The sequence below is a fragment of the Camelus ferus genome, chromosome 2 (genome assembly GCF_009834535.1).
Source record: "Camelus ferus isolate YT-003-E chromosome 2, BCGSAC_Cfer_1.0, whole genome shotgun sequence".
Classification (NCBI taxonomy): domain Eukaryota; kingdom Metazoa; phylum Chordata; class Mammalia; order Artiodactyla; family Camelidae; genus Camelus; species Camelus ferus.
In genome coordinates, this window is record NC_045697.1 from 102,846,078 (window position 1) to 102,859,302 (window position 13,225).

The 13,225-nt window shown below is 43.6% G+C and overlaps 1 protein-coding gene across 3 annotated transcripts in view; it reads right to left on the reverse strand.

The window, feature by feature from the left end:
• Window positions 1-8,778, reverse strand: part of OTUD4 (OTU deubiquitinase 4) — a 39,023-nt gene extending 30,245 nt beyond the window's left edge. For 2 of the 3 annotated variants that reach the window (XM_032464248.1, XM_032464241.1), the window contains exons 1-3: window positions 8,591-8,778; window positions 4,327-4,410; window positions 1,806-1,856 (exon numbers count right to left, since the gene is read on the reverse strand). In XM_032464248.1, the coding sequence (XP_032320139.1) occupies window positions 1,806-1,856; window positions 4,327-4,410; window positions 8,591-8,749 (294 nt within the window). In that variant the 5' untranslated portion in view covers window positions 8,750-8,778. Of the gene's footprint in view, window positions 1-1,805; window positions 1,857-4,326; window positions 4,411-8,590 lie in introns of those variants that run through there. The other variant, XM_032464256.1, reaches the window with a different exon arrangement.
• Between the last annotated feature and the right edge of the window lie 4,447 nt (window positions 8,779-13,225).

Consider the following 13,225-nt stretch of genomic DNA (forward strand, 5'->3'; position numbering starts at 1 on the left):
ACATGCTGGCGTTTATCCTGTAACAGACAATGCGACACGGATTTAACATTCATTCAGCTCGCACCAACGGATCATCGATGAGGCACTCCAAATGGACAGGCAATGATGGGAAGTCCAAAAGCAGTAAAATATATAATCCTTGCCATCAAAGAGGCTTATAAATGAAGAGAAAAAAGCAAAAACTTCAGGAAAATGAATTTATGATCATTTTTTGAGGGCAAAACTCAGTTTTAAATTTTTTAAAATGTTGTCAGGAGTGGATTTAGAGAAAAGGCCTTCAGAGAGTATTTGTCTCCAAAACTGGAGTAATACTATACTTGTTCCTTTTTTTACACTTAATATAGTGTGCCCACTTTCCCATGTATTACACAATTTTTTTTAATGCCATTGAAATCGGTCTTTCTGCCTCTGGTCTCATCTACATCCAAACTATCTTTACACAAGTGTTGCATCCATCTATTCAGTCAGTCAACAAAGATGCCGGGCACTCTTCCCCATTCACAGCAGTGAAGAAAACATACTTACTTCCTTCCTGTCTCCAAAAACTTGAAGACTTCCCAATGCCAGATTCCCAGGCCCCAGGCACGGAGACTTTGGGTCTGGAACAGGGGCCAGGGACCTGCATTTCCCCTGATGCACACGGCCTGGAGGTCGCTCTGAGAGATGCTGGCCTGAAGCACAAGCTCCAAGCTGCTGAGCCGGGCCTGCAGCTCCCGGGCCTGGAGCGCCCCCATGGCTGGCCACAGCCGGCCCTCACACTCCTCCCCACCTCCCACCTGCCTGGGCTGCAGGCTGCTCACAGCTCCAAGTGCTTTCTGAGTCTGCCCTGTTCACAGTGTTCACTACCTGGCAACGCCCTCCACCATGGGCATTTCCTACCCAGAATCTATTCAGAATTCGAATGCCCACTCACTCTCCAACTCCTGCTTTGCCTACCGAGCGGGAAGTAAAACTGAAATGCCTACAGCACCACGTCCACACTTCCGGTACACAGGCACTTTCTCCCCTGTAGTAGGTATTCTTCTCTACTGTAAGGGAACTCCTGCGAACAACATCCAAATCCCAGGCACCTCTGCATCCCGCGTGCCTGGCAATCTGGCCCACAACAAGCACCCAAACAGGAGTTAGAGAGTCAAACGGAGACACCAAACGTTGACTAAACGCCCTATTCCTATGTTATTATTCCCTCTTCCCTGACTCCTCCCCTCAGCTTCTTCCTTTGCTAGCGTCCTCTTAAACTGAACAGTGATGACCTCTGGGGATGATGGAACAGTCTACCTGGCATTCTGCAGGGCATTTCATTACATCTGGATTTTTACAGTAAGAATAGTTTTGTAAACAGGAAAAAAAAATTCTTCCCACTTGAAAATGACTGAGTGCGCTGGCAGCGGGACTGGGGCGAAGTGCTGTCCCTTCCTCCTCCTCACGCTGACCACAGGGCACGCAGCCTCCATGAGGAACCTGTCTTCTTAGCTGCCTAAGGAAGCATCAAGTATCGCGCCCCGTACACACACCCACACAGCACCCTGAAACCACCGGCAGTGTTATTTTTGGTCTTTTATGCTACAATCACACGCTGTCATGACAGGTAAAGACAGCACGACTCTCTCCTTTGGGAGGCAACATTCAGTGCACAGTACACAGCTCTGTCTTCTAATTAAATGCCGGATAAAATGTGCACCTAACAGAAAATGTTTATAAGGAATCCCCTCCATACCCTGTAATATTAAGTGCATGTTATAATGAACTTTGAATATATTATTTAAATATATAAAAAATAAATACACTAGAAGATGACTGCATACCTGTGGATTTTCCAAACGTTTTAAATACTCTTCAAATGACCCTTCTATAAACTGCAAAAAAAGAAAAAGTCTATTAAGAATACATAAAAGCAACAGTCAACCTCTTCACTGTGAATTACTGAGTTTTTTTACACAAACCTTGGATACACCAGTAATAGTTAATTATACATACACAAAATCTAATTATGCAAATATATACAAATCATCATAAAACATACAAAAGAATTTAAAGAAGGAAACACCGTCAGAAAGCATTTCCTGGACAGGATGTGGAGGCACACAGGGACAGCACAGCAGGAGGGGCAGGGAGAGCACTGTGCTGGGAGCACAGGAGCCGCCCGGCGAGCAGGAACAGGGCAAGCAGGTGGGGAGAGCACAATGAGGGAGGGACTCAACTGGGCACCTGTTTACGGAGGGCCTGGAGCCCAGGACTTTGATTGAGGGAGAAGGCAATTCAAGGTCACTTCAGGTGACACCATAAACAAATTACATGATAAAAGCAGTACTTAACTATGGTCACGGCCAATGCATAGGAGAGAATTAAACAAAGACAGGAATATTAGTTTACTAATAGATATAAATATTCACAGTCTCTCAGGTCAGTTACCCTAAAAACAAGGTTGAGAAGTAATAACACTAAAGATACTCTGAAGAATCAATGAGAGTTTTCCAATAGTGTGCTTCACTGTTACTTTAACGTAAAGATAAAAGTGAGTTTCTTCAAACTATGTAATAATGTTTTTTGCTTTTCTCCTAGCAGTTGCACTAATTTAATTGAGAAAGACATTTGTCTGAAGCACCAAATTCAACTTTATTTAAATTACAGTCCCAGTTAATTTAGCAAAGTGATACACTTAAAAACATTACAGTACACTCGCTGGTCTATAAAAATCTTTTAAATGCCCATGGATTTTTTTTTTTAAGACTGAGATATAATTCTTCTATATATCATATACTGTCAAATTTCCAAAAAGTATCCTAAGTTTCAACACATATTTATAAAAAAGTAGTCACACATTTTAAATATCCCACCAATCAGAGACTGTTCTATATCTAGTGATTGTTTGTAGACTTAAAGAAACAAAAACCCACAGAACCCATTTAAAGCTGGAAGAGACACAAGCCCGTATCCAATCTGAGACTGTCCTTTCTAATCAGAAAGTACCTACCTTAAGCCCTGACTAAGCACTGTCAGTAAGTAACCAGGCGCACCTCCTCTTCCTAGGAGGCCTTTCCCAATACCGGCCAACAGAAACTGTCAGAGGAATTCATTGTATGGAAAAGTGAAACCTTCCCCTTCGGAACTTTCAGCCTCCAATCATACCTCCCAAGATTGTAAAGGCCAAATAACACACACAAAGAACTTCACACAACGCCTGCGGGCACACAATCAGTGCTCAACCAGTATCAGCAATTTCCATTATTGCCAACAGAGTTTAACCTTTTGGCCAAAAATAACTCATTCACTTGTAATTTCTTCAAATACTTAAAAACCACTCTACTTCCCTGCTGTCTTCACCATCATACCATAACACTCTCTCATCTAGCCTTCACATTACCAGTTTTTTGTTGTTTTTTTTTTTTTAAGAAGAAAAGTTTTCAAATCTGATCAAGCAGGTAACTCTCCTTCCTGGAATGTATTACTGTGCATCTGATAACACGGCACCCAGAAAAATGTCACCAGTAGTAATATTTCGCTTAAATATAGGAACTCAAACCCAAGCGCGCATCTAAACTAAGAACTGTTTACCTACTAAGTCTTAGAATTGAGTTACATGCAAAGCATCTATGTTCCTTTGGCAGTCAACAGGGGAAAATTCCACTGAAAGTTGTCAGATGATGTAGGTCATAAAACCAATAATTAGTAAATCTTATAAGGTTTTCGATGTAAAATGAAAATAGGTCACTGTGGCATCTTATTTCATAGCCTACTACGTACTACTGAGGAAATTACAGCAAGTTGCTATTCCGTTAACTACTAATTAACTGCTACATTCTATTAACTACTAATCGTTAAAATTACAGTGTTCTGATATGCGATTCCCAATGATGAACCCTGAAAATTAAAAATCTATTAATCTGATAAAAATCAAAGGCTCAGCATTAGCTATGCTCAGCATGTTTTATATTCCAAGTCTGCAATTTTTAAAATTCATAGGCGGTCACCAATCACAGAATGCTGTTAACCACACACCCAATTCCCTGATCATGTCAGACAAAGCTCACTCTAAATACATACAGATCCTCCCCGAGTCATCCTTCCATCCTCCACTGCTCAGGGTCTGATCTGTTACAGAAGCTTTCTAAATGTCTGAATAAACAAACACCATAAAATGGCCTTTAAAAAAATCACAACTGAAAATAACTGGATTTGAATTCAGTAAAGCAGTTCTTTTTTATAAAGGTTGTCTTCATCAGCTACATTAAGATCCAACCTGTGAAATTCCCACTAGACCACTTCTAAAAAGTGAAACGTAAATTTAAGGCAAGACACCATTACATGTCTAAAATTACAAATTACCTCTTCAAATTTCTCTCGGTTCTCTCGGAGATAATGGATACAGGCCATCCGGACTTCAACGTGGCGAGACTGAGAGTGCAGCACCTGCAGAGGAAGAGGCACACACCACTGAGCACCTGAGATTCAAGTCCTGCCGGCAGGCCTCCTCTCACCCAGCGCGACCTCAGGACCAACAGGCACCAGCCTCCACCTCCCCTACTCTGAGTTCTAGCTCGTGACTCATTCCCACCTCTTCCCCAAACACATACGCATACAACAGGAGCACTTCATAAGCCAGGTGTCATCCTACCAAGAGCTCAATACCACTTCCCTTTAGGTCACTGAAATCACTCCTTTGAGGAAATCTTTGTAAACTTAAGACACTCCTCTCTCGGCCAGCTCTCTACTATAACTGCTCTTCACGAAGCAGGGCTAACAGAATTCCTGCTACTCGGGGCTTAGCTTCATCCTATGCTTGTTGGTAAGGAGAACAAATAGGCAACTTCAACAAAAATCCCCGTTTTAAGAAGCTTTAAGTCCATAAGAGATAAATTTCTTTTTCCCAGTAGTCTTGAATGAGTTGCCTCATATATAAATTCAAGTCCATTGTGGTTTCAGAGAAACTAAGGCACTCATTCCTAAATCCTTAGCTGTCAGGCTTACATGATTCTTGGAAGAACACGCAGCGAGTAGCACACAGGATGCAAATGTGCCCCTGTGTGCTGTCGTCCAGCAGCCTTGAAATTTGCTCTTAAGCCCCAAATCTTACAGCACCACCTGAAAGAAGTAAGCCACACTACAAAGATGATCCAAATCCTCTCACTATGTAGCCTCTGTATTCTTCTGTTAAACAACCAGTTCAACGAAAGGATAACCTACTAGTATTTTGTCTTACTAAAATTCTAAGGCTTTGGTTTAAAACCAACTAATATCATCAAATGGTTAGGAACCTCTTGGCTAGTCTCCAATACTACCATACGTTTAACTACCATACTCAAAATTTTTTCCTATTACTAAGTGTCTCAAACGAAGGTGCTCCTGGTACCCTACAAGGTTAAGGTACGGGCAAAAAAAAAAAAAAAAAAAAACACTGACACTTAAAATAACCATTATCTCAAACTACTATCAAGGCCTCTTGAGAATCTACTACAAAGAAGCTTTAAGAGCTGCAGCTCCAATTCAGTGATTCTCCCTTATGTTCAGGATGAGCAGAGAATTCAAGACAAGGGAAGCTCCAGCTAGCTGCACATTTTACAGGGCTTTGTGGATAGCAGCCAAAGCTCATTTATACCCACAAAACCAGAGGCAGAACTGTCTGGACGGCTAGTACGTCCCTTTACGTTGAGATACACTGAAGATGCACTAGCTGAGGTTAGCAATGAGTCACTTTCCAGTACACCAGCTGGAATTCAGCTTAAAGAACATAAACATTGCGTCTTAGGAACTACTAAAAAGCATCCTTACCTATTCTAAGCTTCCAGCACTGGAAGGACTACATATGTAAAAATAGCCATCATACATTTTTTTTTTTTTGCCAATTCAACAAACGACATTCAGCAACACTCCTTTCACAGAAGCTTTGTTAGACACGACTGTGAATCAAGGTATTAGTCTGAGTAAACCACAGTGTCATCTGATAGGGCCTTCCTGCCATTAGTAAAGAGAAGCTAGTCTTAAAGCCATTTACCTAGCAACAGGTGGCAGACATAAGTGAGTAAAGCTTATTTTCCATCAAAAACAATGGCAGGCATATCTCTTGCTTTCTCTCCTCTTTTAACAAAGATTTTATTAGCACATGAAATCTGAACCTGTTACTCAGAAGCAAAACTCTCAGCAATCTGCATCAAGCGTGGGGTGCCGGGGCTTTACTGTAAGCCAAGCACTGTTAAGAGAAGCAAAGTTAAATGACAACTGTTTAAAAAGCATAATGTTGTGCAGGTTCAGGGACATTCAGGAAGAATTCAAATGGCATGACAAATATCTTTGCAAATTACTGTATACGTGAAGATAAGCTAGAAATAGGAGGCTCTCCAGTCTTAGGACAGACAGTGATAAACACTGAGAAAGGCTGAGACACTGCTTTAGCAAGTCCTCTCAGAGCGCCCTATTTTTAGCTCCATGGCCACAGAGCTGATTCAGGTCAGGCCTCCTGCAGGCCCAAGTCCAGAAGTGTAAAAAGGGAAGGGCCTATCTAAATCGGGTAATTTGGAGGGAGACACTTCTCCTAATTCAAGACTCTCCCCTCAAAGACTGCCATTTAGATTACTTACCCTGACTCCTTGTTAGAAGTGATAAATTACTTAGATATAATTGGAGAAATCGTACACCAAAAAAGTCAATCCTCTGTACGTATTTTTAAAGGGCAGCCTGAGGCTGCTGTTACTCCCCTCCCCTTGCCCCCTCCCCCAACACACACACTGCCTTTGGCCATGAAGGCTACATCTTTAGTCCATGTCTCCTGAAGAACTGAGCTTCCCCCAAAATTCATGGTATTAAGCTTTCTAAAAGCTCAGTATACCCTAAGTCGAGTCACGTATTTGGAAGGGACAGTCCCTTATGCCTGACTTAAATCCCATCACAATAATATACAATAAAATGTGTTAGCTGATGTTAGCGATGAGTTTAGTGTAATCAGCCAGCTTGTGTTCCTTTCTACTTAAAAATAGAGAGATTCTGTATAATCAAATTTGCCAATTATCTATGGCATGTAGTACTGAAACCAGACACACCTTTCTGCTTCAGCACAAACTAGGATGTGGATGATCCAACTCCAAATATGCACCATAGTTGCCTTATTTCTCTTGGTTTCCACCTGCTTCCCTACCAGACTCTTCCTAGAGCTAACTATGTGTAAATAGAGGCTGAACTCACTTCTACCTCTTCCCTCTGCTTCTGGAGGTGCCGAGAGGTCCAGGGATGTGGAAAACAGAGATGTGGAAAACTCCATAATGGGACTATTACTAATAGTAAAGACAAGTGCTCTGTGTATGTGTGGACATACCCCACAGCAACGTTAGAACAACCTAAATTTCTAAAAAGAGAAAACTAATGAACTGAAAGACACAGTTAGATCTGAGGAGCATTGCGAAGAATGTCTGAATGACAATGCCTGCAATAAAATGCAAAGGTGTGGACCAGTTAAATCAATTTCTTGTTTTTTCTTTAAAAAAAAGAAAAAGAAAAGCATCTTATGCTCTGGATGTGAAAACGAGGGCCTTTAAAAAACAAATAGCTGGCCTTTTTGTGCTGAAAACAATGCGAATAGAATAATCTATAGATGTTAGTTAAACATTCACTCACAAATAGGAATTTTGCAAGCTACTTAGCATTCAAAAAAGGTGACAGAAAGACAAACAGAAAAACTCCAAGGAGGCGAGGAAGGAGGGGCGGATCTTAGGCCAAAGGAAAGCAACCTGCGAACGGTAGGAAACACACCAAGGCAGTAATGTGAAACTTCTGTCCAACTATTTCAACAGCTATTTTTCAATATAGGATCGGTTTTGGTGGCTGCATACCTACCAACTACACAGTGTTATATAATACATAATAAGCTCTCTTACCAAAAAAAAAAAAAAAATCAGAAATACCCTCCCAAAAACTTTGTTAAAAGTGATTTTGTCCAGGGCCTAAAGAACCCCAGGTATATCCTTCCTACTAGCAACAACAAAACACTTTTTTAAGTCAAATATTTACAGTATACCTACAAAGCCTTGCAGAGCATTTAAAAGAAAAAAAGTGTGAAATCAACTCAAAGACAATTATTTTAAAACACACTATATTTTCAAAAGGCTGGCTTTCCCAAACTGCACATTTTCCCCCTCCTGATTCAGGTGGACATCGGCGGGACGGCTACCCCACATTCCAAAGTCCGGTAAGAGGAAAAAATCATGTTCCACGAGTCAAGCCCGGTGCACCACCTCCTCTAGTAAACATTTGGTTTACTGGTGTGAACGCTGTGCTTAAAAAACCAAGAGAGGATGAATGCGGAACAGGAGGAGGAAACAGCATTTCGCCAAGTCCCCAGCCATCAAGCAGGCTTCTCGGCAGGCCTCGCGGGCTGTCCTCCACTCGTCACCTCTTCACCAGGAGGGCCGACACCCGGTTCATGCACAGGTTTTTAAGTTTCGATTTAGAGCTACCAGACCCTGGGTAGCGTCCCGTTCCGGCGTGACAATGGGCCGCTGTGACGACAGCGGGGCCACGCGCAGCCCGGGACGTGGGCGGCCCGGCCGGCCGCCGCTTCCCACCCGGCCCCGCCGCCTCCCCCCGTCCCCCGCCCCATTACCTGCTCCGCCACGGCCCGGAACAGGCACGACCCGTCCTTGGCGACCAGTTTCCGATACAAGCCCAGTTTCCGCAGATAGGCGTCCATGGGCGTCGCGTCCTCGCGGGGCCCCGCGCCGCCCTGGTCGCCGCCGTCGGGGGCGCCGACGGCCGCCTCCATGTTGCCGGTCGCGCTGCAGGCCCGGCGTGGCGCGGGCTAGCCCCACATGGCCTCGCCGCCGGCTCCTCGACGCCCCGGCCTGGGACGGGCGGCGGCTCGGGCGCGGCGGACGGCAGGCGGCGGCGGCGGCGGCGGCCCGAGGCAGCGGTCCGCGCGCATAGGGGAACCCTGCCTAGTGCATGGCCGTGCGCACGCGGCCGCCTCCCGAGGGACCACGCGCCCAGGGGCGCCGAGGGGAAAATTCACGGAAACCCGAGAGCGAGGAGTCACTTCCCGGCGGCCTTGCCGCCCGGCTCAGCAACTGCGCGGGGGGTCGCCGCCCCCACAAGTTTCCTCGTCCCGACCCGGCTGAGGCGAGGAAACCCCCGCGGCCCGAGCGCGCGGGGCCGGCTCAGGTGAAAGGAGGCCTGCGGCCCCCGCGCGGCACCCACACCGGCAGCCGAGGAAGCCGAAAGAGAAAGACGCGGCCTTTCGTCTCCGAACCTCGCAGGAGGGCGCCGGAGGGGCGGGGAGGGGGTGGGGGCGCCCGGCGGAGGGCAGCACCCTCGCAGCCCAGAATTTGTTTTCGCTTTCGGCCCGACAGCGGAGAGGACGGCGGGAGGTGTAGTTTGGGCAGCGGCAGGAAGTCGGCCTGCGGCGGGCGGGGACGCGCGGCCGGCCTACCCGGGGGAGGCGCCCGCGAGGCACGCGAACTACAAGTCCCTACAGCGCGGGCGCCGAGGCCGCCACCGCCCGGAGCCAGCTTCGCGCTTCCCGGGCACCGCGTCCGCGAGCAGGCCGAGGGTCTCCGCCAGCCGACGCGCGGCGACCTGCGCGCGCCGCCCCGCCCGCCGCCCACTGCGCCGCGGGGCCGCGGGAAGTGCGCGCGCCCAGCGTGCGCGGAGTTGCCAGGGACACGGAGGCCGCTGGGTCGGCCCTTTGTGTATTTCCAAACAGAGGGCGCACCTGTCTGCTCCCCTCCCCCCCGGCCTCTTCTCCTGGCGTTTCCATGGAGGTGGCTTTAACGGCTTAAGCAGAAAATAGAGCTAATTGGCGAAGGCTCCTGGAACTGGCACCGTGCAGAGCGACACAGGCTGTCCATAAATCAGCCGTGAACTGCTGATTCCTATTAGAGATGAGAAGTACAGCTCACGCGCTGTGGCAAGACGATGCTTTTGCCGCAGGCATTTTGGTTTACCCTGCCCCTATATCTGCCCACCCCAACACAAAGAGGAGTCGCTGGTGGTGAAAAGATTTTTTTTTTCTTAAAAACTCATCTTGTAATTGCCTGATAACGTGCTGGACTTGCCCTGGATTCCAGCAATGCTTACTGGAGCCTTCCTGCTCAACTTCCCACCCTCTGAAGTGGAATGACAATTTTTGCTTTAGATCCCAGAATTTATCAGTATGTTTTTGTGACACCAGAATTTTATTTTGCTAAGTACAACAGCATCCGGTGTCCTAATCATTTAAGTACGCGATTAATCGTAAAATCTACTACAGTCTTGAGGCCGTGGTGTGTCAGGAGAATACTGGGGCGGGGGGCGGGGGGGGGACTGGAGAGTTTAGACATGTGATCAAATAGACTCTGGAATGGGGTCAAGGCTGACTCTCACCTGATGGTGAGAGCCCAGTGCAAATTACTGAAAACTCTGTTTTAGTAATTTGTTTTCAGTACTTGCTGCAGACAATTAATGACTCATACAGTCTCTTTGGAGCTTCTAATTTTGATTTCTTAATGTTTAAAGAGTTTATCTCCAACTGTGCTGTTTTTAGAGAATACAAAAGTTACTGTGACCTGAATGAGTTTTCTTGTCCCAGTAGTAAATTTTGTACATTTTGTAAAGAAATGAACACTTTGGAATCACTTTTAGAAAACTCTAGTTGCAAGTCAAAAGAAAAATTGCTTTTCTTTCTTTAAAAATATATACTTTATATATATTTCTCATTACACTGAAAAAGAATTTACCCAGTATTGCCACCTCTTACAACATGGCTTGCTTTTTTTGTGGTTTTTTTTAAAACATGGCTTGCCGTTTAAACCCACAGAGGAATTGAAAGTAAAGTAGTACTTAAGCTGTAGAGATTAAATACTGAATTCCTAAAATGAGCGGATTCTGTAGTATTAGTTTTATAATTAGTTTTATAAGCAGCAGACTTTTTTCTCTCAAATAAATCTTTTTTTTTTTTTTTTTTACTTTTTATTGAAGTATAGTCAATTTACAATGTTAGTTTCAGGTGTACAGCAAAGCTACTCAGTTATACATATACATACATACATACATATTTTTTCACTTTCTTTTCCATTACCAAGCAGCACACTTTCTAATGTGCCAAAAGAAAACTATGCCTTTCCTAACATTTATGTAATATTCCTTCAAGAAGCATTTCTGAAGCTAACCTCATATTCAGTATGTATTTATGGGAAATCTACTGTATATATAATGCTAAGATTGCATTGCTAATTATCTTGAGGATATATTAGAAACATTTCCAAGGCCTTCAGTTTGAAAATTTATCAGGATTTATTTTGAAATTGAAATGTTCATAATTACATTGCTTTAATTTTCTAAAAGTGTCATTCAAATAAAAGTTTTGCTCACTTTTTATGTGCACAATGATTTCATTTTGAGTGGCTAATAGTGTTTCAAGCATATTTTTTATTTTCAAGCCTTATCCATATTTTAACCTGATTTAAATATGCTTACATATATATTTTTTAATTTAAAAAAATCACCATTTTCCAAAGTCTCAAAAATCCTTTGAAACACTTTGAAAAGGAAACCAATACATCATTAATTCTACACTGTCTTTATTTTCTGTTGCAAAAAATGTAGCTCACTAACAATAGTATAAACAATATAAGAGTGGGTAAGATCATTTAAATACGTATTCTAGCATAGAACCTGACACTGAGGTTGCCTTTCGGTATTTTTTAATTTTTTAATTTTGTATTTTGGTGGGAGGAGGTAGTCAGGTTAATTTATTCTTAGAGGAGGTACTGGGGCTTAAACGCCCCCATGCATGCTAAGCATGCACTCTACACTTGAGCTATACTCTCCCCCCAACTTTTGTTATTTTTTAAGTGAATTATTAAATACTAAGAAAACAGAAGACTTTCTAGAATTCATCACAATTCTATGTTATCTTGTCAAAATGTGGCTTATTATCAGAAATATTAGAAGAATAACACATTTTCGGTGTTTTCCACACTTGCTGTCGTGGCAAAATTACTATCTTCACTCCTGCTGCATGAGTGAAGAACAGCCTCACTCTAAACTGGCTGCTTCTGGTTCCAAAATTAGAAGTAAAACACCTGTTGTATTTGACCCCAGGCCTGTTTAAGGAAATCCTTTAGGTATTTTGAGACCTAATCCAAGACAGACCCTCTGTATGCCAAATCCCCAAATATAGCTCACTGTTCAGGCAACGTTAAAAGATCCTACGACTTTAAACTGGACCAATACTTACAGAAACTCACTTGCTTTCAAAGGACCTTTACTTCTTAACATTAACCTCTGAAACTTTTCAAGAAACCACATCTGACTGAAAACGTTCACTCTGAGGAAGCCATATCTGATGAGCAAAAGTGAAGAACTCTTTAAACAGACGTTTGAATCAAATAAAACTTGGAAGATTCAATGCTCCTGAGAACCTAACAAAATTAAACAAATTCATCCTACGCAAATATGTCAACTTTTTTTTTCTTGTACACAGACTGTTTGCTCTGACAAACTTTGAAGCTAATAATTGGATGGAATTCTTTTTTTTTTAAAGAATGATAGATTTTCTGCATTTGTTTTTTTCCAATAAGAGGTTAGGTACTATGGTGGCCAGCCTCTAAGATGGGCTCCAAAGATCTCCAACAGGTGGTGTTCACACTCTTGTATAATTGCCTCCACCTACAGGGTGACAGGTCTGCGAAGATTGGTTGCATGATCTGCGTGACTAGAGCAAAAATGATGCTATGTCCCCGCTGAGATTAGATTATAAGAGACACTTTTGCATTTTGATTGTTCTCTTACACTCCCTCTCGTAGAAGCTGGTTGCTGTGGATCCTGAGCAGACTTACGGAGCGGTCCTCTTGGTAGGGAACTGGAGCCCTAGCCAACCACCATGTGAGTCAGCTTTGAAGTGAGTCCTCCAACCCAGTCAGGCTTTCAGATGACTGCAACCCTGGCTGAAATCTTAACAGCAACCTCATGAGAACCCTGAGCCAGAACCATCCAGCCAAGCAAGCACTGAGATTCTTAATTCTGAGATTCTGAGATTCTGAGAATCTTGACCTCAGTAACTGTGTGAGATAATAAATGTTTGCTGTATTAAGCCCCTAAATTTTGGAATAATTTTTTACACAACTATTGGTAAACAGATACAATGCTCTGTTGTTTCTCTTTACTGGGTTGACACAAAATGTATCTTAATAATTCATGAAAGTAACCACAAATTGAATATCCTTAGTGGTTTTAATAGTTCTCTAAGTTACCAGTAAGTGGA